A 26,010-nucleotide genomic window follows, 5' to 3' on the forward strand; every position below is an offset into this window, starting at 1 on the left:
AACCTAAACCACAATCCTAAACTAGCCGCGTCACAGTTTGTAAAATATTTGAATGTTGCTTAATTTGATATATACTGTAAATTTGTAATGCAAATATGAAATGTTTAGTTCTAAATTTTCCTAGCGTAGGTTTCAAAACTATTGCTTAAAGTATACCATAACTTTTTAAAAGAATTTTCGAAAGACACAAATGATCACTTGAAGTGAAACACCCTTCTGTTCCCCATGTAGACGCAGGCTGAAAGTTATTTTGTCCCGATCTACTGTTTGGACAACAAATTGTCTTTAAATTTAGAACTTTATTCAGATTGCAAGTTCGGAAACACGACGGTGTGGCCCTCGGAAGAAGGTGAATATAATCGGATGTAATCTGTAAATCATAATTTAATGTACACGTAGTTAAGTTGTAGAAAGCAATAACGAACGGACCATCCAACGACCATAGAATCAATGTGAGCAATACAAACATATTTACATATCATCTCAGTTGCAATTCATACAATATTAATCCTTTCCACTTAACCTCACATATATATACTAATACAATTGCTTCTGTTCATCGTTGCAATACTATAGCAATATGCCACTAAATAATTATACGTAGACTTAATTAGCATATTCAATCTTCTTTTAAGAAACATTTATATTAGCCAACGGAGAAATCTGAATTACAACATAAGTGAATGAGTACATTGATAAGATTTAATGGATTGGTGACAAAACATCAGATGGTCAAGCGCACATGTCTTCTGAAATCATTTCTTGAACTATATATAATGAATTTAAGAAGTACATCCGATATATTTTTGTACAACAAATGTAATCTTTAGGATTCCGAAAGGATATTATTTTATAGACACATCATTTTCACAGACTTCTTCTGCCAAATCAAACAAAATTAATTCCAAAGTAATTTGTTGTTATCTTTTCTTTCACGACGACTACACAATGTACCCAGATATATTTTGTATCAATCTTGGTTACAAAAACTAACTTTCAAAGGTAATTTATATCTGCTAGAAAGTCCATTGTGCAGTATCATAGGCGCAGATAAAGAATATCATATCCTATTACCAGCGACATTAATAAAAAATGGAATATGATTTCACCGCACATAAGTTAATTAACAAATAATAAATGAAAATAAACAAGTACAGATTGAGATAATATCGGCAAATAACAAACAATAAAATAAACATAAATCAGTCGACATTTGAAAGTTGAAATAAGAATGCACATTACAAAATTATTCTGAAACATTATTCTGTAAACGGATCGGCTGAAACGGTTCGTTACAGGTTGCGGCGGGCTTAAGAGAAAAAAATTGTTGCGAAGAATTAGAAAACATTTTTTTTTTACAAATACATTTAAAATTCTTAACAGGACATATTTCTAGATGTGCAATCGAAATTGTGCAGTTCAACATATGTATATAAGTATTTAACAATAATTAACAAGTTAAGAATTAAAACACAATAAAGCACAACTCTTAAATACGCGTATGACTATATAGGGTCCAATATATGTATTTAAGTATTAAGTAAATACGAAACAAAAAATTGAAACAGGATTAATATAAGAATAAACATAAATTGTCATTTCCTATATACATGTTTCCTTTCATCTTTTCCTTTTCCAAACTAACTTTTCTTTCCTTGTTGTATGTTTTCTTTTCCGAAACTTCCAATCTTTCTTAGTATTCCACGTGTCTTGTTTCTCATTACAGTACTCTTCATTTTCTACTTCACTCTTAATTTTCTTTCTTTTCACTTTGCGATGAACAATTCGTTTTCCCCGATTCAAATTTGTGTTCACACACTTCTTTGCTTGTGATCTAATATGTATCCTTTCAACTAGCAATTTTAGTTTCCTCTTCTTCCTGTGGTCATTCACTGTATTTCCACGTACTGCGTTCATTTGGAACTGAAGCCAAGATTTTCGCTTTCTTTTCTTCCAACTCACATGATGTTTTTTTTCCTTTTCACAGTTTTTGCCTCATTTCCAACTGAATTATGTTTTCGCCTTTTCCTCTTGTAATTTTTCACATGTTTCTTTAAATAAATATTTTGTCCATATGCTTCTTCCCATTTTCTCAGACTTCGACCTGTTTTTATAACTGTTTTCTCAAAAGATCTCTTACTGTTTACATTACTTTCTTCAACAAACTTAGATCCATTTACGTCCTTTCTGTCTTCAGGGAACTCAAACTTTCCTTCGTCATTTGTATCATCTAATTTCATTTCTACGTAATTTAGGTTCGGTCCTGCTTTCTCTTTCATATTACATTTAGTCACTTCATGCAAATTACTACTACTTATTGCACTTTCGTTTCGTAGTGCTTCCACATTCTTCTGTATTCCTGAATACGGTTTTATATCTTCTACAACATATTGCTTCAACTGACTTACTTCTGTTTCTTTTCTTTGCATTTCCGAACTAATTGTCTCAAAATTTTCTTCCATACAAACGGTTTCTATCATCAAATTTTTGTGTCCATCTTCCCAAGTTGTTCTAAACTCGTCTTTCAATTCTTCTGATTGTGTTAAAAAATTAAAGTTGCTATTTCCATCGCCGGCCTGTTTTTCAATTAACTCTTCTTCTTTACTAAATAATTCTTTTAGACTGACAACTTCTTCATCTTCTGGTTGAAGTAATATCAAAGGACTATCAGTTGACGATTCTTCCTCATGCATATGTTTTGTATCTTTTGACTGTTGCTCTTCCCTTATAACATCTCCCATAGCTCGAACGTCTCTTCGCAAAGTTCGAAGTCCAGCATGATACTCTTCTGCCTTTTCGACTACTTGACATAGCTTATTCAAAATCATTTGTAATGTAATATCCTGTGTTTGGCCTGGTGACGCAATATCAGTAGTATAATTGTTTTCCGCGAGCACGTTTCGAGTAGGCTTTGTTTCTCGGGTTGTATCAGAGTTTTCATGCAAATTGTCCGATGCGTTTCTTCCGGAAAAACGCAGCATTGGCACATTGTCTTCCCGATGCACGCCTTCTTCGGGTGCACTATCTTTAATCCTACACTTAGTACACAGCCATTTCACTTCACTTTGACATAAAGAGTCAAATTCTTCATTTGGTATGTGCATGCAGTCGAAATGGTACCAGGACCCACAGCGACTACACATGATAGAGTTTATGGTTTCGTCACTCGACGATAAACTAGTAACTGACGCGCAACACATGTATTCACTGTCCTCTCTATTAGCATTATAACGTCCATTACTTTTCAACGCCATTTCTATCTTCATAAAATAACCTACCCCCGGAATCCTAAGTAAACATAGGTGTTGTATTGAATTAGTTAGAATTTCAACACTTCTTCAACGACAACACAACTCCCGCCGTAGTTTCTCAATCAGAAAGTTCTTAAAGCAACCTGATAAATCCTGTTCACAGTCGCCATTTTGAAGTGAAACTCCCTTCTGTTCCCCATGTAGACGCAGGCTGAAAGTTATTTTGTCCCGATCTACTGTTTGGACAACAAATTGTCTTTAAATTTAGAACTTTATTCAGATTGCAAGTTCGGAAACACGACGGTGTGGCCCTCGGAAGAAGGTGAATATAATCGGATGTAATCTGTAAATCATAATTTAATGTACACGTAGTTAAGTTGTAGAAAGCAATAACGAACGGACCATCCAACGACCATAGAATCAATGTGAGCAATATAAACATATTTACATATCATCTCAGTTGCAATTCATACAATATTAATCCTTTCCACTTAACCTCACATATATATACTAATACAATTGCTTCTGTTCATCGTTGCAATACTATAGCAATATGCCACTAAATAATTATACGTAGACTTAATTAGCATATTCAATCTTCTTTTAAGAAACATTTATATTAGCCAACGGAGAAATCTGAATTACAACATAAGTGAATGAGTACATTGATAAGATTTAATGGATTGGTGACAAAACATAAGATGGTCAAGCGCACATGTCTTCTGAAATCATTTCTTGAACTATATATGATGAATTTAAGAAGTACATCCGATATATTTTTGTACAACAAATGTAATCTTTAGGATTCCGAAAGGATATTATTTTATAGACACATCATTTTCACAGACTTCTTCTGCCAAATCAAACAAAATTAATTCCAAAGTAATTTGTTGTTATCTTTTCTTTCACGACGACTACACAATGTACCCAGATATATTTTGTATCAATCTTGGTTACAAAAACTAACTTTCAAAGGTAATTTATATCTGCTAGAAAGTCCATTGTGCAGTATCATAGGCGCAGATAAAGAATATCATATCCTATTACCAGCGACATTAATAAAAAATGGAATATGATTTCACCGCACATAAGTTAATTAACAAATAATAAATGAAAATAAACAAGTACAGATTGAGATAATGTCGGCAAATAACAAACAATAAAATAAACATAAATCAGTCGACATTTGAAAGTTGAAATAAGAATGCACATTACAAAATTATTCTGAAACATTATTCTGTAAACGGATCGGCTGAAACGGTTCGTTACACACTGGACTTCAACTAACTGAACAAGGGTGTCATTGAGGGAGGGCAGAAGGAGGCAATTGCCCCTCACCCCTTGTTTGAGTAATACATATATTTTAATCGATTGACTACTAATATACTAGTACAAAACGTGAAAGTCTTCTTATGTCGGTGATGCTCTTACCCCTCAAGCGAAGTCTGAAATGACCCCCTGTAAGTGAAACACAAATATTGAAAATGAGTGAGAAATGATGCATAAAACCTAATAACTTGTCCGAAAATAACCAATTTATAACGAAGTGAACTTCTTAAAGAATGGAATTTTAATGTTACTTTAGTATTTTAAGGTTAATATACAGGAATTTTGCATCAAGAGATCCAATATATTTGAATCAAAAATTTTCTTGTATGCCTCATATCTGGAGAACTACATACAGTGTAGCCAAACACAAACTATCACTTAACTCAGAAAGATGTGCTTATTTAATTAAAAAGAATGAAAACGGTTTAGGGGCCGTTCAAACATTTAGTAGCTCCTGATCCAAAAATGCATCAAAAGATCCAATATATTTCAATCAAAACTTTTCTTGTTCTTGTATCTGGAAAACCACATATAGTGTAGCCAAACCCAAACTATCACTTAGTATGATCTGTTTATTCCATAAAAAGTACGAAAACTCCATTTAGGGACCGTTCAAAAATTTTGTGGTCCCTAAACCAAAAACTAATTGGCCCAAATCGTAATGTTTTGATGCATTTGTTTGGATCATTCCTAAAATTCGTGGACAAGATCGCAATCTCTTGATTCAGTTTTTTGATCAGACCTAAACTTCTTGTTTTTGTGTATTTTAGGTTTAACATACAGGAATTTTAGAGGTCTTTTATGCTTTTTTTTTTTTAAAAAAAAAGAAAGTTTTTAATCGAGATCCTGACCCTGACTGATGAGAAACAGCATATACTCATCTTGGGTGATGTTTATGCACTCACGAACTGTGCAAGATTCAACATTCGCTCGTGGTTCGGAGCTTACGCTAGTAGTAGGTATTGTTTATCAAGCCAAAGCGTTTCATAAGAACTAAATCATTTTAAAAAATCACCCATATTTCTTTTTAACTATTTTACATTGGAAGACAATGTTCTTTCCATAAAGACATGATAGAAATAAAGTCCCTATAAGAGTATTAAACTTAGTCTCTACTACATTAAAATGTTAGATTTATATGTTTGTGAAAAGTTTATATATGTATAGACGTTTATATGTTTATGGACAATTCTTTTGATAATGATATCTCGGAAACGACAAGCTCTAGGAAAGATGCCAGTTTTACTTATCGTTTGCCAATTTTCAGTTCTAATTGGATATATTTTTTAAATGGTCGTTTTTCTTTATTACATTCCTTAGGGGTACACTGGAAGTATTGACATTTTAAAAAGCATCATACCCCATGAGTTATACATCCCAACACCACACATTTGTATACAAAGTTAGTATATCTCTGCGGCGATTGTTTCATGCTCAAATGATAATGAAAAACGAAAGATAACAATTTCTCCAGTCCAAGATGAATCTTTATTGTTTGGAGTGTTTTGCCCAATGAAACCATATATCACTGACGTTATATTTAATTGTATCTGTAATGTATTTGCTTATTACATACAGCATGCAAGAGGAAAGAAAACACGGATCATACATGAGTGAGAAACTCCAACCAGAAGTAGGCTCAAATCTTGCAAACGGTGCGAGATACTGAAAAAAAATCTCCCCTTTATGATACCCCTTGCCGATTTTTATCAAGACGTCTTTTACTTGTGTCTGTAAAGGGACATGTACAGATGTTGAGAGGAATGACAAAGAGATTCATGCTTATATGTGAATGATGCGCTGTGTAGAAAGCGCAGGTTCAACTAGTTATTATTATTTAACAAGAGTACGGTATACTTTAAAAGCACTTCTACGTTTGGGGAACAAACCAAATACTGTATATTTAACAAAAGAAATAAAAAGCAAGTAGAAAAGTTTATGAGCATTTATGTATGACTTTGTCGTACAAAGTTCAGTACAAAGTATATTTATACTCGCATGTCGTGGTTCTAAATTTTTAAGAAAAAAGTACACAACAGTTTAATACGCATTTTTTTTGTTTTTTTTTCTCGTAAATTAGAGTAAAAAGCAATATAGCAATGTTAGAAACAACTTTTTTTTTCAAACAAAAACACTTTGATTCTTTTCTTTTTTCTTATATCAAAGCATAAATGAAGCTATTGGAAATATTTTTAAATATCAGAATGTATTGTACAGCTTCTTTTTTTCATGTGTATATAGCATACATATACATTTAAAAAATTATGCTCTATCTAATTTCGTTGTAACTTCGATCAAATAGTAAAACTTTAACAGCTGAATTGAGTAATACTAATATCTAATACATTACCTTTTTAACTGATTTTTAGTATTTACAGCGAAGTTGTTCTTTTAAAAAATACAATATATATAATATATATACTACCCAGCATAAAGATTTTTGTAACATTTTGGCATCTTAGGTATTGTTTGTATATTTTTAATTGTTTGTAAAAAAAAACAAATTAGGAATAATAATAATAATAGCAGTAATAACAGTTATTATTGTCAGTTAAAAAGTTCACCAACTAAACTCACACACATATACGCAACAATAACAACTCATCGCATTTTTTTTTTCACATGTCTGTTTTTACTCAAGAAGAGAAATAGTTTATAATTGTTCACTTGAGGAAATAATAAACGCGTTCTTTTATCCAAACTCATAATTTTTCCTCACTGCCACACGTCACAGCCGCTAAGCGAATTTTTCAGTTCATATTTTTTTTTTCTGTCATTGAGTCTGTTTCATTCCTTGGCTACCACATTGCTACGTCCCTCTGATGCTCTGAAGGGTTTAATCTGAAAACAAAGAACATACACACACTCAAATTAATAACATAATTAAACAAATAAGCAAAATGACATAGCAATCCAGAGAAATTTAAATTTGTAATTAATTATCCATAGAGGAGTGCAACTTGAACTTGTAGAAAATGTTGACTGGAATTTTATGTAAGTAAACAACCACAAAAGAAAGTTCTGTTTGAGTGGAGTCAACATTTCAATAATATAGTAACATTTTAACTTAAGAGTTCGAACTCTAACTTGCATTTTTAATTTTTAACAAACATTTCGAATCCAAATGGCTTCCTGAAGTATTCTGTAAATTTTATTTAAATCTTAATTTTGTATGTTTGATCGTCTGGTACATCTAAATACGGTCATAGTTTCAACATGGTCTACAATTCTGTTTCCTTAAAGCCTTAGTTCAAATTTTTATCAATTAGGTATAATCGAAAATAACACCATTTACAATTAACGTTAAAATTTCATCAATACAATGATCTTTTAACCAGCATGTGTAAAATAAATATTAAAGGGTTAATAAAGGAATAATTATTTGATAATGATTTACTATTATAGTTTATAAACAAACTTTTAATTGTTCAGATGATCTTAAAATCATTGAAAAAGTTTATCGGCACCCTTTAAAGTTAATGTTCTTGAAATTCAAGGGAATTGGTGGTATTTTAGACTATTCACACAAACCTATTCCGTTAAGATTAGCAGTAATTACTTTCGATCAGGATTGATATGTTTAAAAAAATGTTTAAAACAAGTGTTTAAAACATGTTTAAAACGAGGGCTGTTGTTTTATTCAGTTTGTTTTAAACGTTTCAAACAAATTGTTTTAAACGTTTTTTTTTTTTTTTTTCGATGCTGGCTGGACATGTTTAAAACAACTAAAATATCAGATTGAGTAAGTTAATTTAATTTTCTAACAAACAACCCATCCTCCGCAGGAATTGTGCATGGAGTAAATTACAAGCAGAATTATATTCTTATTATAGCAGCAATTACTGAACGAAATTCTGCACATCAGTGTGCGTATAACTAAACCAACAGAAATTCAAGTGAAGTATTTGAACATTTCTTAAGTTCCAAGAATAACGGAGGTTAAACACACTATACACTATTCTAAGATCCAAATTCACAAATTCAAAACTTGGGTATTTTTTGATCACTATCGTTTCCATAATAATGAACAGTTCTCACATCATAAGCTAGAAGAAATGCTCTGACAAATACAATACAACTCATGGAAAAGAGCAGTGACTAGCCTACAAGGAGCAAATGACATTTTAACTAAACAGTTTTCAAGATACATCTCTATCTGCAACATGGGTAGCTAATAATGATTAGTGTCTACGGCATAACAACACAATTAACCCTAGACACCCGCCAGGGATTTTAACAAAATGATAGACTCTCTTCAGGGCTCTGGTGACCCCCTAATTATCACAGAGTCATGAGTTATACACCATTGGAAAGCTTAAAGACCACAAATTAAAACGAGGTAACATTCGTGAAATTCCCGCCGTATTCGTAGAAAAAGAACAGACAAAAAACATTAAAAATATAAAAATATTGACTTTGCGGATCCCTGGCAACCTTGCAGTTACCCTACGCTGACAAAATGATGCTAATGTGTAGGCCACATACTTGTGACAATAATATAAGAAATGGTAGCCATTGCTGCCATTGCGTAATGAACTCGTTTTATGTAGGAAATATTTTTTTAAAATATGCGCAGAAAAACATTCATTGAATTAGACATTCTCTCCCCTCCCCCACCATGGTACCACGTCCATATGCAAATCATTTTTGCTGCACACATCATGTATACGAACAAGAATTATGCTTCTAGACCACTTCAGTAAAATATATCTTGTGTTATGGGACCGTCCCGAAAATAAATGTAAATTAACCAAATTTGACCCCCTCTTCCTCTATAAACAACAAGTACACATACTTGTTACTATCATGTAGGGTGCTACTTCATTGCTTCACATACCAATTTTTATGGATGTACCACAAAGAGGGGAGGAATACCCACGAAAACCTGATGAAAAAAATTTGATGAAAAATTAAAAAAAAAAAAAACTTCATCCTACCTCTTGGCCGTACATACGTACCGTACCCTCTATATACGTAAAATGCAACTGACGGAAAGCTTCATCCCTCAAAAATACTTTGGTACCAAATCATCTTTCTAGCTTAATTAAGGATTGAGCTATTGATGTTTGTTGTAAAAATAAATGTAATTTACGTAAAAAAAAAAAAAAAAAACTTAAACTCCAAAAATTGGCTAACTTTGCCCCCTTCCTGCTACGCCATATAAGCCAGAAGTACAAATACACGATATTACCATGTAGTGGCCTACTTCATTGCTTCACGTAACAATTTTTATGAATCTATCCCCCAAGAGGGGAAATGGCCTCCAGTTGAAAAACAAAAAACAAAAAAACACGATATTTACCCTCCTCCCACATACATAAAATGCACACCAGCAAAAGCTGCATCTTTCAGGAATAAATTGGTACCAAAACCATCTTCCAGCCTTAATTTGAGGTTTAATACTGAGCCACTGAGGTTTAAAGCCCTGACACAGCAGTTGCGTCAATGGGCGTTTAAAGACTAAGAATGCAGAAAACCAGTAGAACGTAACACAAAGAAACTAAACTACATATTCTGTGAACGGAGATCGGGGAAATCCCGATTTCTTACTGCGGAATTGAACATTTGGGCGGATCGAGATTAGGGAAGTTCCCGAAATTTGATCTAGCGGTTGAATATAGATGGCAAGCAATACCTAAGAGTGTAAAAATGTAATATATGTGCCTATTTAGATTATTGTTTTAAACAAAATAAAAATTTTAAACATCATTTTAAACAAAGTACTTTGTTTTAAACGTTATAAACGTTTTAAATTTTAAAAAAACATGTTTTAAACATAAAAAACGTTCTTTTTGTTTTTTTAAAAAAAAACATGTTTTTTCAACCCTGCTTTCGATCGTATATATATATATATATAGTAGTATATGTTCATCAAGCTATATATATAGCAATTTCATTTAAAAAGTAGTATGGTTACCGTTCACCATCAATTTTTAGATTTACAAAAGAGTTCTTTCTTCTACATTCTGTCGAAAACTACTCATGAGAATTTATTATCTCATATAATTTTATTCAGCTCAATGATATATCGGTTGGTATATATATATCATTGTATCAAAGGTACTTGGACCTTTTTCTCGTTAAAAGCTAATGATATTGTAGAAAATTGTATTTATACTGTAGTTTTATAAAGAAATTACTAATATTTATAAATATAAATGAATATAATGACGTTGGATGACTAACTAGTCCTAGACCGATGTACCGATTTTTGGTACATAAGTGGCCTAACTTAGGTTTTGTCACATTTTCGGCAATGGGGTGACAAGGAATGATATGTAAAAATAATCGAAACGAGTAATATTAATATCCAATTCATAGTTTTTGGGGTCATTAAGATGAAAAGTGATATCCTCGACGCAGTTTAAGTTCAGCACCTGTGGCACGGGGGGGGGGGGGGGAGAAGGAGTGCCAATAGGAAGCGCTAACATTAACACTAGCATACCAATGCTATTTATGTACCCCTTAAACACCCGTGAGTAACCCCAGGGCAAATGTTTTATTTTCTGGATATTATTGACAAATATGATGATAATATTATTGATATATGCATTTAATTACTTTCTACAATTCTATGAATGAATGAAATCCCATACCTAAATGCATTTAATTTTTAATGTTTTTCAGTCTTATATATTAATTCCAAGGAACATTTTACTTTAACCTTTTTCAGTGACGAATGAATAAATGAATGAAATTTTTGTTTTATTCAAGGTAATCTTCTTACCTTTTATTAGAATTCATATGATCTATATTTTATGAGGTTAGCTTAGGTTAGGTTAGGTATGAGGTAAATTTTTCAAACAATAATACCAATTATTTTTTAATGCTAAATCATAACTGTTGTATTATTGTTGTATTATTTATAAGCATATGGAGGAAATATATCGTATAACTATTTGCATTACATCACATAAAAATATCTTTCTTTTGGTATATTTTATAATTTCAAAGGTGAATCACATAACCAAAATTTACAAATATCTTTGTTTCCAAATGGAAATTGAATTACCTCGAGCAAACAGCACAGACCCTTTTTGTACCTTTCTCCTCATGTGCTGTGTGGGAAGGACATATGTATTTGTTACACTCTATGCATGGTTTCATATTTTCTGTCCTTTTTACGAGTACACAGTATATAATGTACTTCCCCCTTATGCTTACAATTATTACTTGGGTTCTACCTTCAAAATAGCAGTAAAACTAATTGATATTGTTCTTTGAAATATTTACCTCATAAAATATAGAATATGTCTATGTATTTTTGTGCATTTTATTGTATTAACTTTGTAACATATTAGCATAGTAGTAGTACTACTACCACTACTAGTACTAGTAACATAGTACTATAATAGTACTATATTAGTACTATAGTTTCTGTAGTACTAATATTTTTGTGCGTTTGTGTAATTTGTAACGAAATGTAAATTCTCGTTTCTTACTATACTCTAGAATATGACATAACATAAATCTACTTCATGTAGCATACTACTAAAACCAACTGAGCAAAAATAGGTATTTTATTACACTTTGAAGGTCAAAGTACCAACCTTAAATGTCAGAAAATTCGATACTGATATTTTAAAAGATAGCGGAGAAATTCAGGGAAATATGCAGTGGGGTCAGTCCCTGACCCCCCCTCCATTGGTATGAGAGTGTTAGTATTTTTTAAAGATTATTCTTTCAATGAAACGCATATCCTAGGCGGGGAGGGAGAAGTTCCAAAATTCTACATATATTATTCTCCTCGTGTGAACAACGGGTATAATCGTATATGTTATGTTTAATTTGAAGATTATTGGATTCAATCTTGGTTGATTGACAAAAGAAGATAAACAGAAGTACGACAATTGTGTAAAGAATATATCAGGTTATTAGACAGCATGGAATTATAGAAATAAAAAAAAATCAGTTCATAATGGATCAAATTGACGATGGGCAAATGGACAACTGTGTCACTATCACTGTATTTTTATTGAAATAAGTATCCAAAGGGGAAAAGAGAATTCAAGTACTTTCCATAAATCTATTTTAGCTAACTGTTTGAATAATATAAAATGTTTCAAATAATTTTAGCAGCCCTCTTTAATAAGATGTATAACAATCACTTTCGTCACCTATAAAAACTGTCATTACATATAAAAAAAAATAGGAAAGGAGAGTAGAAATCCTTTGACAAGAAACGGTAATATGTGTCACGTATCAAACATCTTTTTGCTATAGATAATATATTTTATGTTTTGTATATTTTACCTTAATTCTTACATGATGATGATCTAAGGACGGTCGAAAGCTTTTATTTAGGTTGTTGAAATTAAAATAACTCCATATTAATCAACAAATCACAAAAAGTATTGCGTCACTCTTAGAAGCATGTGTGTCAGTGTTAGAATAAATCAAACAATAGATACAATCTGTTACTTAGCACCGTAACTTTTTCATATACCTTGCATCTTCTTCTTGTTCACCTCAACTATAGGTTGGTGGGCAACATGGAAATTTTAAAGCTTTTCTCTCTCTTGGGAGAGCATTTTGTACTTTGATAAGGCCTTTTCTTCGTAACTGATCTAGATATTCTATCCTTGGTTTTCCTCTTCCTGGTTTTCCTTCTCTCTTTGTCAACACGGGGATTCAATCGGAGTGCCGACTAAGATGACCAAGCGTGCTGTTTCTTCTTTTTCCTATTATCTTCATGATCTCTTTCATTAGCTCCTGTCGTCCTTCATTAGCTTCCTTTAAGTCTTCATTTCTTTTCCTTTTGGTCCATGATATGTGCAGCATTCTGCGCCAACACCACATTTCAAATGCTTCCAACTTGGATATTTCAGCTTTCCCCAATGTCCACGTCTCTGATCAGTAAAGCGCCACATTCCATACCAGGGTCTTAATAAATCATTTTCGAACGTCCAACAACACATTTCTTGGTAACTTACGTCTTTTTTACTTCTTCCGTCCGAGGATATTAGACTTCCTAAATTGGGGAAAATCTTAACGTCTTCGATTTTCTCTCCATATAGCCATACGTTCGCCTCTTCCTGCCTTGCTCTTGTGCAATCTATCGCTTTAGTTTTCTTCTTTTTTATCTTCATTTTTCATGTTTTCTTCCAGTTGGTCGTTAAAGTTTGAAAGTGCTTCTTGCAAGTCCTTTTCGTTCTCCGCTGTCAGTGCTATGTCATCAGCAAACTTTATTGTGCTGAAAACCTGACCATTTTCTTTTACGCCTTTCTCGTTTTTATCAAAGAATTTTTTCATAGCCTCTTCTATATAGACGTTGAACAGGAGAGGTGAAAATCCACATCCTTGCCTCAATCCCTTACTTATTCTTGCTTTCTTCTGATCTCTTCCTATAACAGCTGTTTGGTTCCTGTAAAGTTGGTATATTATTCTTCTATCTCCGTAATCCACTTTCAAATTCTTCAACGGTCTGAACATGATATTTCAATCTACGTTGTCAAAAGCTTTTTCTATATTTACAAATGCTATCACAATTGGTTTGTTTGTTTTGATGTGCTGTTCCATAATTAACCGTAGCCTTAGTATTGCTTCCCTTGTTCCCCTTTTTCTCCTAAATGCAAACTGGTCCTCCGATAACAGTTTTTTGATTTTCCCTTCTATTCGTTGTGCGATTATTATGCACAGTATTTTTGATGCATGGGAAAGCAAACTTAACGTTCTGTGTTCTTCGCATTTCCGTGCGCCTTTTCTCTTCGGCATAGGGACCAATATGCTTTTCTCGAAGTCTCTTGGTATTTTTCCCGAGATGTACATTTCATTAATAAGATTAAATAGTTTCTTCTTTGTTGCTATTCTAAAATTCTTAATCACTTATGTTGGTATTTGGTCTATTCCTGGGGCTTTACCATGTTGCATTTTCTCCAAAACATTCACACTGTAAAATTGATGGTCCTAATTCATTCTCATCGACGTCTTCTTCCTTCTCTATCCCTTCTTCATTCACTCTGTCTCCTTTGTAGAGTTCTTCAATATATTCCTTCCTTCTTCTTATCTGCTCCTCTTCTATTAGTGTTATCCGGTCCTTATCTATGATATCTGCGCCTTTCTTTTTCTCACCGAACTGTTTTCTAACCTTTCTCTATGCCGTTTCAGTATTGCCTTTGACTACATTTTCCTCAATTTCCTTGCTTTTATAATTTCTGCTCTCATCGCTTCCCATTTCGAGTTGATGTCATCACCCGCTAAAGCTACCTTAGATGTCTCTTTGTTAGTCGCAGTTGCAAATTCCCTTTTCGTGTTTTCCTCTCTTCTTAGCTTGATTGTGTTCCACCTTTTGCGTCATGCTACCACTCGTTTCTTCTTTAGTCGGAGTTCGCTCTTCATCAAAACTAAATTATGGTCTGAGTCAACGTCTTCACGTGGGTAACTCTTACTGTTATTTACTTGATTTCTAAATGTTTGTCGGACCAATATATAGTCTATTTGGTATTTTCCTTTGTTTGCTGGTCTTGTCCATGTGTATCTTCTTCTTAGTGGTTGTTCGAAGAGAGTATTTGTTACAGTCAAATTATGGCTTTTACAGAACTCAACTAGACATGTACCTCTCGCGTTCCTTTCACCTTGGCCGAATAAAATGTACTCCAACAGAGAAAAAACTATCAACTGCATCAGATTGGCAATAACCGACATACATTCTAACGCCTTATAAATTCATTTTTCTAGACTTTCTCGAAAGCTACACATGAGAATTTACTCTCGAGCATGTAATTTTGTTGATTTCCATGTGATGTATCGATTAATATGTCTTATCCGGTAACAAAGCTTGGTACATAACGATAAAAGATAAAAATTACAATTTCCAGTTACAATCGAAAACTTTTTTTCCAATAACTTGCCCCACTGCTCATCAATTTTCAGACCCACATTCTAATTCAATCACTTTGTTCGTTTTCAATAAACTTGGTCTCCTTTCATTTCCTTACTAACTTTCCTTGTTCAAGACCTAAAGTTTGGTCTCACATCAACTTATGTCATACCTTGTGTCCCGTACATGTTCAAAAATGGCATTTCTTTCTCCTTCTAAGCTTCCATTGTCCTTGTGCTGGTTTACACACTTTTTTAACTTTTCCCCTACTTTACCTATATAACTGTCACATTCTTTGCACTGAACCCTATGAATCACTCCTCTCTTCATCAACTCCTTTGGATCTTCTTCCACTTTCTCCTCTCACGTAATACATCTAGTAGTTCCTTTCCTATATGTTAAGACATTTTCCATTTTCTTAAGTACACTCTATTATTTTGGTGTTCTAGCCCATACTTTCTATGCCTTACTATGCCCTCTTCTCTTTCTTTCCTTTCTTTCTCTATTTCTCTTACTTATCCTTATTTTTTTCTTCTTCTTCTTTCCATCTTCAGCTTCTTGTTGCATGTGAAATTCCTCTGCTTTTGTTTTATCACTGTTAGTTAACATTTCCTCCATATTCTTTATAAAGTTCTCCTTCGTTGCATAATCCACATCAGTTCTTTGGTGACAATCGTTCCCTGATACACAACTGTTTTGGTACCATTCCGTGATCAACTTAACTTCTTGTCTGCTTATCTTCATATTCAGAAATACAATGGCCCCTTTCTCTTCTAACTCCAATTCAAATTCCAACTCAACGTCTTTTTCTGGATCCTCAATTTTTCTCACGAATTTTTCTACCAAGTTGTCTCTTAGTATGTTTCGATATTTTTGGAAACAGTAAGCAGTCAGGAAACCAATTTGTCTCCTCCTATCCTTCGAACCTCTCTTCTCCCACCTATTCATCATTATTCATAATGTCACCATCTGACATGGAGTAGTCAACTTTGGCGTAATTTGACCATACCTGTTTGAAGAAGATGAATATTCAGTGACAGTAACTTTTGAGCGTTACTCTATCCTGTTGCAAAACTTTCTTCTTGTCAGAACTTCACAAACGATTAATTGAACTCATATAAACTTGGTTTCCTCAAGATGGAGTAACTGCCCATAAATCAAAGACATCGATGGCTGTTCTCAGACAAATGTTTCCTGGGCAAGTCATCTCTGAACGAGGTAACATAGCGTAACTAACTCGCACACTTAACATACCATCATGGGATTATCTAAAAGGGAAAATTTTCATGAACAAACCATGTATTACAAAAGAAATGAAGTAATTTCAAAGATATGGTCCAACGTACTTTGTGAAACTTCAGTGACAAGTTGCTAGTGCATGTCTGCATTAATGACTCTTGTTTGTTTTGTTTCAAATCACAACCTTGTACTATAATTCCAAACCCTTGATTTCTTTGCCAGACTATGTATGAAAATACAGTGTATTTCGTGGATGAATTATTTGCGGTTTTCCTTTCCGTTTGTTTTCTTCTTTTATAGACGATTCATGACCTTATGACAAAATGTTTAAAGAAACTTCAATTAGAAACAACAAAGAAGAGGTGTCCCAACACGAAAAAAAAAAAACATTGTTTGATTTTTTGTGAAAATTAAAACAGACAAACTTATAAGTACAGAAAACTACGAGTTCTAGCTAAAAAAAAAAAAAGAAATATAATAATAAATAAATAACGGGACTGGCAACCCTATCAGTAGTATATGTGGAGCATCGGGGATCATATAAGTGCAAAGCAATCTGAAACCTTCGGGAAGAGAATGCTTTACATGCATTGCCGCTCTCAGTTGGTTTTAGTCTGTGAGCAGAGATTGAAGGGAGAAGTGTGCAATCGTGTTGCCGGAAGAACGGGAAATGTGAAAATTGAGGATCATATTAACTTAAAAGTCCTTGTGAAATTAAAGAAATCACCGGGTGAGTATGTGAAACTATTGCAGGATGTGTATGATGATAACACGATATCACGTACAGAAGTGTTTGAATGACACAAACGCTTCAGCAAGGGACGCGAGAAGATCGTTGATGACGAAAACCGGCTTCTCCTGTCAGAACAACAGAGGAAAATGTGGCAAAACTGACTGATACTGTCCGAAAAGATCACCGGCTCAGCATTCGAACGATAATATGGTGGACCTTGATAAAGAGTCTGTCCGGACAATTCTGGATGACTATTTGAACATGCGCAAAGTTTGCGGGAGCAGGACTTTCGGAAGCACGTGTGCAGTGACATATTGAAATGCCTGGAATTAGAACCGGACTTGGTAATGAAAATCGTCACTGGTGACGAGACGATCTTTCAGTATGATCGTGAAACGAAAAGGCACTGGAAAACTCCCTTGTCACCACGAATGAAAATGGCACGCAAAAGCAAATCGAAAATGAAGGTCATATTCGTTGTGTTCTTTGATATCAATGGCCTGCTCCTGATTAAATGAGTACCATCAGGTCAGACAGTGAATAAGCAGTATTATCAGCTGATTTTGGTGAAGCTGTGAGAACGCGCGAGAGAGAAAAGGCCCTTCTTGTGGAAGAACAATGAATAGATAGCGCATTACGACAATGCCCCTTCCGATACTGCTTTCACCGTTAAGCAGTTTCTGGCAGTCAAGAAGATTCCAGTGTTGGAACACTCACTTTATTCACCAGACTAAGCACCATTCGATTCTTTTCTTTTTTTCGAAAGTGAAATCCGCCCTCAAGGGAATTCATTTTCAAACTCTGGAAGAGGTGGAGCAGAAAACAGCAGCGGTACTCAAGAATGTGATACCTGAAGATTTCCACAAATGCTTCCAACAATGGAAACTTCGTATGCAAACGTGTATAGAGAGGGAAGGGGAATATGTTGTATGTTGAAGGGGATTACCTTTAATTTGTAAGTTTATAACAATAAACTGTATTCTTGGCACCAATCCCTTTAGTTTTTTGTCAGACCTCGTATTAAGTCAATCTACTATTGATTGAAGTTTATTAATTATGCTTAGGCATCTACTGTATATAAAAAAAATGTCCAATCGTGTTGATTTTGGTCCTTGCCTGGTCATTTTGCGCATTATTTTCGATAGCCGCGGTACCCAATTCCGCGGATAATCAGGAGTTTACTGTATTATAATATTCAAAAACCGATATTTGATACATCGACCAGTATGAAACTTAGATATAGATATTTTGATATTTATTGTTTATTATGGAATTTTAGCGTTTTTTTCACCACCGAGGCCATATGAGACGTGGGCTGCATTTAAGGTGACAGCCGTGATGCGTTCAAATTCCAATGCTTTCACACCGAGAACCAAATCCGGGACCCCGTGCATTAAAAGCACGCATGCTAGCCACTAGAACACCGGTGAGAGTTATTTTGATGTTTGTAACCATCAATCGTTAGTTACATCGAAATGTCGCTTAAGAGCCTCACATACTAAAAACAATACAAAATTTACCATTTTTCTATTGCTTGTTTTTCGTAAGTGAAAGGAGATAATGAAATGCAACTTACCACAATCATAGATAACGTTATTCTACAAGAGCAAAAATGAACCTGAAGAATTTTCAGTGCTGCCATCCATAGATATTACAATATTGCCATAATAACATTTCCTCCAAAATCTAGAGGTATTAAGGCAGCGACTAGAGGAACGAACTCAACTGCATTTGATTACCTATCATGTTGTTTTGGAATCTTGTGAACTACTTTTTAAATAATAGTTGTATTTAATTTGTAATAAACCAAATAGTTTTAGCACACAGTTATTAAAATTAAATAATAATATTATTTGACAAGTAGTATACAAGATTCCAAAACATGATACATAATCAAATGTAGTTGAGTTCGTTCCTCTAGTCGCTGCCTTAATTAGATTTTGGAAATGTTATTCTGGCAACAGTGTAACATCTATGGATAGCAACACTGAAAATTTTTTTAGATTCATATTTTTTGTTGTAGAATAACATTATCTATGATTGTGGTGAGTTGCATTTCATTATTTTCTTTCACTTACGGAAAACAAGCAATAAAAAAATTGTAAATTTTATATTATTTTTAGTGTATCAGGCTCTTAACTCTTCCAGTAGCGTGCGGAAAAGTTTGTCAAGATGAGGAGGGTTAAGCTTCCAACTTTATATAGTTTCAGGTATTTATATACATGCCTTAATATGGTAAATATTTATTTTTGTATAATATTTTGATCAGGGGGAAGGGATTAAAACTCTGCCTTACCTTGCTTGCGCCACTGAGCTCTTTTATAGTAGGTCTATGTGACGATTACTTTTTGTCTACTTACCTGGTGAGCTTTTTATGCGACACCGCAGGTATTGGAGGCACACTAACAGACTGACTGAGGTTATCAGAGGCGTAACGCGAAATGCCTCTGGTTAGGAAGGACAGTCCTAAACTGGAAGCACTTGACCCTGAAGAGTTCTGTCTTCGAACCTCCTGCAGAGGATCTTTATGAACTATATCCGCTGTCGCAGCAGAACTGGCACTGGAATCACTAGAGTCTTGCGACGCACTGCGACGGAAGTTGGGCAGCACAGCCATTTCCGGTCGACTTTGTCGTCGGAAGCTGACCGACTTTGTGGTGGACCTGGCAGTCGCTGCCGTCCTCTCTAAACCCCGATGCATGAGATGAGGATAGCGCCATGGAGAATTTGGGGGATCCATTTGGAAGCCTTCGTTGTCCAAACCATGGCGATTCCCCAGTCGCTCCCGTTTGGACAACCTTCTAAAGAGAAATAAGAAACACCACATTAATTTTTATCTATACACAACAGGAGACTATGCATATGTTCTACATAGCACTAACCCCGTATTTCATTAATATAGGCTACTATTAAACATTATTTAGCGTTTTATTAGAAAATACGACATTTTCATCGAATTATAACAAAACTCATCATTGTATACTAATATTTAACAACTAAAATTTAGCAAGTTGTTAACGACTGTAAAAGTATTCACTCTTGGATACCAAATACACATAAGAACGCACTGCAATATATACGCTTCTCTGAACAATCTCAGTGACTGTGGCACCTGAAGAAAGTAACTTTTCCAAACTGAAACTGATCAGAACTTAGTTAAGACTATTAATTCCAAGGATGTTATAAAATAGAGGATCTGCCCATATTTATCTTCATCCTATTAACTCAATGAAGCCAAAAAAAAAAAACCGAGCATCGACATGTCTGATTGGCTACTCTCGTTTCGGCCATCGTCTGATTGGCTACTTTCGTTTCCGCCCTGAATGTTGGTTCAAAACATGCGATCTTATTGGGCGGAGTGTTCAGAGTGAAGGTAGCGAAACTGTGACTGACGTATGGCTTCAAGATTTTGTTGTATAGGCAGATCCTTGATTAATTCAGCAAGAATATTTGAATAGTTTCACAATGCTCTCCATTTAATTTGAAATTAGCACAAGTTTAAACCTAGACAAAATTCGAAATGGCTTTGCAGAGAAAAAGAAAAGCAAGTAAAATAACTTCAACAAAAAGGAATAATAATATGATTCATTCATAGTTTATGAACATAAGTGATTTTGAGCACTTCAAAAAGTATAATTTGTTTCCAACAGTGCACACTTTTTTTTTTTTTAAAGTACTACTTAATCAACCATTTCATAGTCACTGAAAAAATAGTATTGAGACTGCATACTTGTCTGAGATGATATACCTAGGTACAAATATTGTTAGTTATTTGTAGGCATACATGTATGCAATTTTATATTAAAATTTAGCTTACATCTGTTTGATCTATTAAGTCACGCATTTTTTAAGCACACATTTTGATTGTTTTCCATTCTACCACAGATAAATAATATATAATAATAATAATAAACTAATTCCGTACCAATAGCGGAGCGCAATATAATATAAAAAAGCAAAATTCAATTACAACTGCTATGCCTATTATCGCAAACTAAAACACCAAGTTTGCGATGTGTTGACGGAAACCAGTATGGAATGTGGCCCAAAGTATATATCATCGTTGAAAACTAGTCATTCTATTGCCGAAATTCAAGAAAGAAACTAAGGAAATTGTTCACTTTGTTGTTACTTATGTAATTCAGCTAGGGCTCCCTGCTTCATTTAATATTACCAGACAATGTTAATTTGAAACTTTTTTCCCAAGTTCCAGTTTACAGTGTGTGTGTGTGTGTGTGTTTTAAATTTTGATGCGAGTGTGCATATAATTACTCTACAGTTTTGGTATTGGCAGTTCGAGGAAATCATCTGCAAACGTCTGAAAACAGTTGAAATCTAGTCTATACAAACTTTATGTTGAATCAATTTTTTTACCAACAAAAGAACAAGCCTAGGTAAAAAGCGGAATTATCTTATTTTGAGGGACAAGTCACCCAATAATTTGTTTTTCAGACAAATAAAATTAGGCTTTCTTGCAGAAAATTTTGACAGGAAGGGAGGGAAAACAAAATCAAAGTGTGAGATGGTTGCATTGGCGCACTATTTGCTAAAGAGCGTGCGCTGCAGAATTCCGACATGAAATTTACTTTAGTTCCGTGGAAGTGGTTGGCCAACTCCGTAACAGTGTGTTCCGGATATCCCTTTAAAAACACACACACACACTGAATGAAATAATATGCCCACAATATGCCATGTATTATGTTGAAGGACAATTCTGTGTCAGCAAAAGACGTATAAGAGGTTTGTTCTTCCGTTTGCAGGCCATTATGTAAATAAGATAGAATATTTGTAGGGGTACTAGTGTTGTTTATTATATGAAAAAGCAACATATCATTCAAACGATTATTAGGATTTGTATAATAATTCGTTTATTCGCTTAGGCTAATTATTATTAGGATAATTATTCGAACATTTCATTCAAATATTCTAAGAATATAGACCCCCAGGAATATTACTTGAATATTCGAAGAGTGCCAAACTAAACTCCCGACATAACAGTCCTTAGAGAGCCTACCGGCTGGCTTGTGGTACTGTTGACTTTATGCTGATGTGTGGTCAAGACATCGGTTCCCCTCGCCGTTAATACTGGTTTTCTCAATCGGAGCTATCATTCTTTCGAGTAGCTCCCCAATTGTCCTCACGACGCTGGGAGACGCCGCAATACCAATAGCATCTGATAACTACGAACGGTTAACTATCTTTCCTCTGGTCAGGCTCGTCATTCTGATCTTAGGATAAGCATCATTTGACTTTTGGAATACTCGAAAAGTATATTGCTCCCAATGTTCGGTTATACTCATACGCCTAGTATTCAAATCTTAACAAGAATGATTTTGACATTTGAACGTATTGTGCATAGCCGTATGCAGATTGTTGTAACTGCTTCTATTCTAGGTATTGAATGTTCGGGCCGCAGTGGCTCAGTGGTAGAGTGTTCACCTCCGGTGCTTGGGGTCCCGGGTTCGATTTCAGCTAATAAGTGAACTTTGTGGTGGACAAACACCGTATGCGTGGGTTTCCTCAGGGTTTTCCCGTTTCTTCCCACTTTCTTCATTCCACTATTTCAGTCATTTCTCATAAACACCTTTACCCTAGCCGGCAGAACCGCGGTACGTAAAACTCAAAGATTTCATTTCTAGGTACTGAATTTAATCCTCGAGAAATGGTGCAATATGAACGCGTAATTTTCTCGACAAAAGAATTATGGAAAGTTAAGTTCTAAATCATTTTAGTAAACAAACCTTATATTAACCAACGAACAGTTTATTTATTGCCTACAAGCAATAACTCGTTGATTCTGCACAAAACATTAAGAGTCAAAATGTCAGCATTTTCCATCATTAACGTAATTTGTTGGATACTAAACCTGTAACAAATCGAGGAAATTATCATAAAAGTATATAATCCTTTCATGTATAAGATGTTTATGTACATGATATGTCATTATAAAATGAGCAACAACCAATAAAGCTGTTGATTTTACATCTTTATCCAGAATTTCCTTTTTTAAAAAAACACAAATGAACCTCGCTGTGTAATATAATAGTATATTTTCTCTCCTTCTTATTCATGCCTTGATTTATAGTCCTCGCAAATATATAGATTTCACTTTCACTAAACTAACTCACGCACTTTTAATGTTCTTTTTCATGTGTCCTTCATTTATTAAATAGAAAAACAAAAAACAAATAATAAACCATAAACAAACAAAAAAAGAACCCAACCAACAACACGCAGAGAAATAACAATAGAGTGTTAACAAAGAGATTAAATGCCATACATTTATCATGACATATCATCTGCAAAATTTACGTAAATGGGCTTAAAGTTTCGAAATGTTTATTAACTAGCCTACGTGGTTTCTTATAAATCTTTCTTCTTACATGAAATACTCGTATTTTAAGATGTTTCTGGCTGAAATTCAAGGGAGAAATATTATTAAGGAGTGCTACTTTCTAAGTATCGTTTCGAAAGCCATATTTTCCTCTCCCCCCCCCCCAAAAAAAAAGAGCTACTTTGCTTAATTTTGATTTCGCACTTATAGAATTGGACCCTATTTCACAAAAAATCTGTCATAATTCTAGCAAATGAAGGTTTTCTTAAAATTTAACACCCATTTTCAATATCTAGAATGCATGGAACGTGAACTTGCAGTGAATCGAGAGTAGTAGCTCAATTGGTAGAGCGTTTAGCTTCGCATTCGGGAGATCATCGGTTTGATTCCCGCTGCCGACCATCCTGACTGGTTTTCCAGGGTTTTCCTCAGTCATACCAGGATGGCAGCTACTAAACAGGCCCTGGCCGATACCTTACCAAATCCTTTCCATTGTTATTGTTGTTGTTAGATATCCAATATAAAATGGCCTCTGAGTTGTATCTGGTGATTGATAAATAAATACATAATATGGAAACCGACCCACCGGTGATTGAACCTGAGTCTGCTGCTTCTTTTTTTAATGTAAAAGCTCTTCATAATTTAAAATTAACACGCACATTCTGTAATTTTTAATGCTGTAAAAACAATACTTGTACAGTATTTTATTTCTACTAGTCGTCTTATTTAGTACCCGGCTATTTGAGGTGATCGTAAAGCGTATTTATTGCTCATGCGTACGCTTGGAATACGCTGACCATGTATTTAAATGTAGATGGCTAATCATAAACGCGAAAACAATAAAACGCGGAGAAAACGTCAGCTCGAGCGTATTTGGTGCGGGTCGGAACAATAGACCGCCTGCTGTTTAAAAAATTTCAAAAGGAAGGAAAAAAAGGAAAGACGTGTTGCCAGGCAAAGAGATTGTAGCAAGAAACAGCTGCTTGGAAGATGGTTTGTGCAGAGTATTGGAACTCTGCTACTATACACCTGGACCTGGCAAAAAGACCCGGAAGCCCTGACTGGCTCACAGTATGATTTACACATCTGGTGAAAGTAAAATTACTGAATAGCCACTTTGGCCGCGTTCGCTACAGGGAGTAACGCTTTCTCGACTAGCCTAGGACTTAATCTAAGGAACTTTCACAACTTCGAGTTATAGAGGTTATCTAGTCAGTTTTAATGTGGAACGCGGGATCTAGGTAACTCGAATTTTTGTTGTTGTCCCCGTGATTAATCGAAAAACTCCATAACTCGAACTTTTTATCTATTCTCTTTGGCTACGAGTTATCAATGTTCCATTGTATATACGTTTCTGCAACGTGCGTTAAAATATATAAGTGAAAAGTGTTGTTAATATATTTAACATGCGAACAAAAGTTCCATCTTTATGAGTACATATTTAATTTCTTGCTTCAGTGTCTTAAAATTATTTGTGTTTCTGCTCTTCCCTCCCATCTAAAAAAAAATAGCATGTATTATTGCTTCACATCTCATACGGTCTGGGTAGTGAAAAGGACGTTAAGCTCCAAGTAATCAATTGACTATCGTCATGCAATTGGGAAAGTACTTAAATTAGTTGACTCAACAACTTAACCTAAACTAACAAGCCTAAATCAACAATGTTAGAGGGCCTACGGCGATTCAGTGGTTAAAAATGTTCGCCCCTACTGCTTGCGGTTCCTACTTAGATTCCAGCTCCCGCCAAGTAGACTTTATGGTGGACAAACACCGTGTGTGTGAGTTTTCTCCGGTTCGCCATGATGGCACGATGGTTTAGTGGTAGAGCGCTTACCTCTGGTGCGTGAAGGCCAAGTAAGTTTGTGGTGGACAACATCGTGTCCGTGGATTTTCTCGGGGTACTCCCATTTCCTTCCACTTTCTCATTTCACCAATTTTTCCATCACCATTCACTTGCTTTATTGTCATCTTCCCTAGCATAACGGGCATAATCGTGGGACGTTAAACTGAAAAATTTCAACTCATTCCACAATTTTAGGGTTCGCCATTTTGCTCTTACTTTTGACATTCCACCATTATCATCTATCTCACTATCACGATCTCTCTTAGCCTCGGTGCATAATCGTGTGACGTTAGACTCTAAAAAAAACAACGCTTAGAAAACGAACAGAGGGCTAGCTAATTAATATTTCCGTAAGGCAACAGTGGTTTTACCAAAGAAAAGCTTGAGGTTAATCTTCAGAAGGATCTAAATGTTGTTGATTGGTTAGCTGTTTCGATTTTGGTTTACCATGCTTTTTAACAC

At 34.5% G+C, this 26,010-nt stretch overlaps 1 protein-coding gene across 10 annotated transcripts in view; it reads right to left on the minus strand.

The window, feature by feature from the left end:
• Positions 1-6,507: 6,507 nt before the first annotated feature.
• The window catches only part of LOC145671318 (dual oxidase maturation factor 1-like), a 712,486-nt gene continuing 692,983 nt past the window's right edge, over positions 6,508-26,010 (minus strand). For 9 of the 10 annotated variants that reach the window (XM_081740315.1, XM_081740311.1, XM_081740309.1 and 6 more), the window contains 2 exons: positions 19,732-20,172; positions 6,508-7,421 (listed from right to left, as the gene is read on the minus strand). In XM_081740315.1, coding sequence (XP_081596441.1) covers positions 7,379-7,421; positions 19,732-20,172 — 484 coding nt within the window. In that variant the 3' untranslated portion in view covers positions 6,508-7,378. The remainder of the gene's footprint in view (positions 7,422-19,731; positions 20,173-26,010) is intronic. The other variant, XM_081740317.1, reaches the window with a different exon arrangement.

The sequence above is a fragment of the Thermobia domestica genome, chromosome 15 (genome assembly GCF_964235325.1).
Source record: "Thermobia domestica chromosome 15, izTheDome1.hap1.1, whole genome shotgun sequence".
Lineage (NCBI taxonomy): Eukaryota > Metazoa > Arthropoda > Insecta > Zygentoma > Lepismatidae > Thermobia > Thermobia domestica.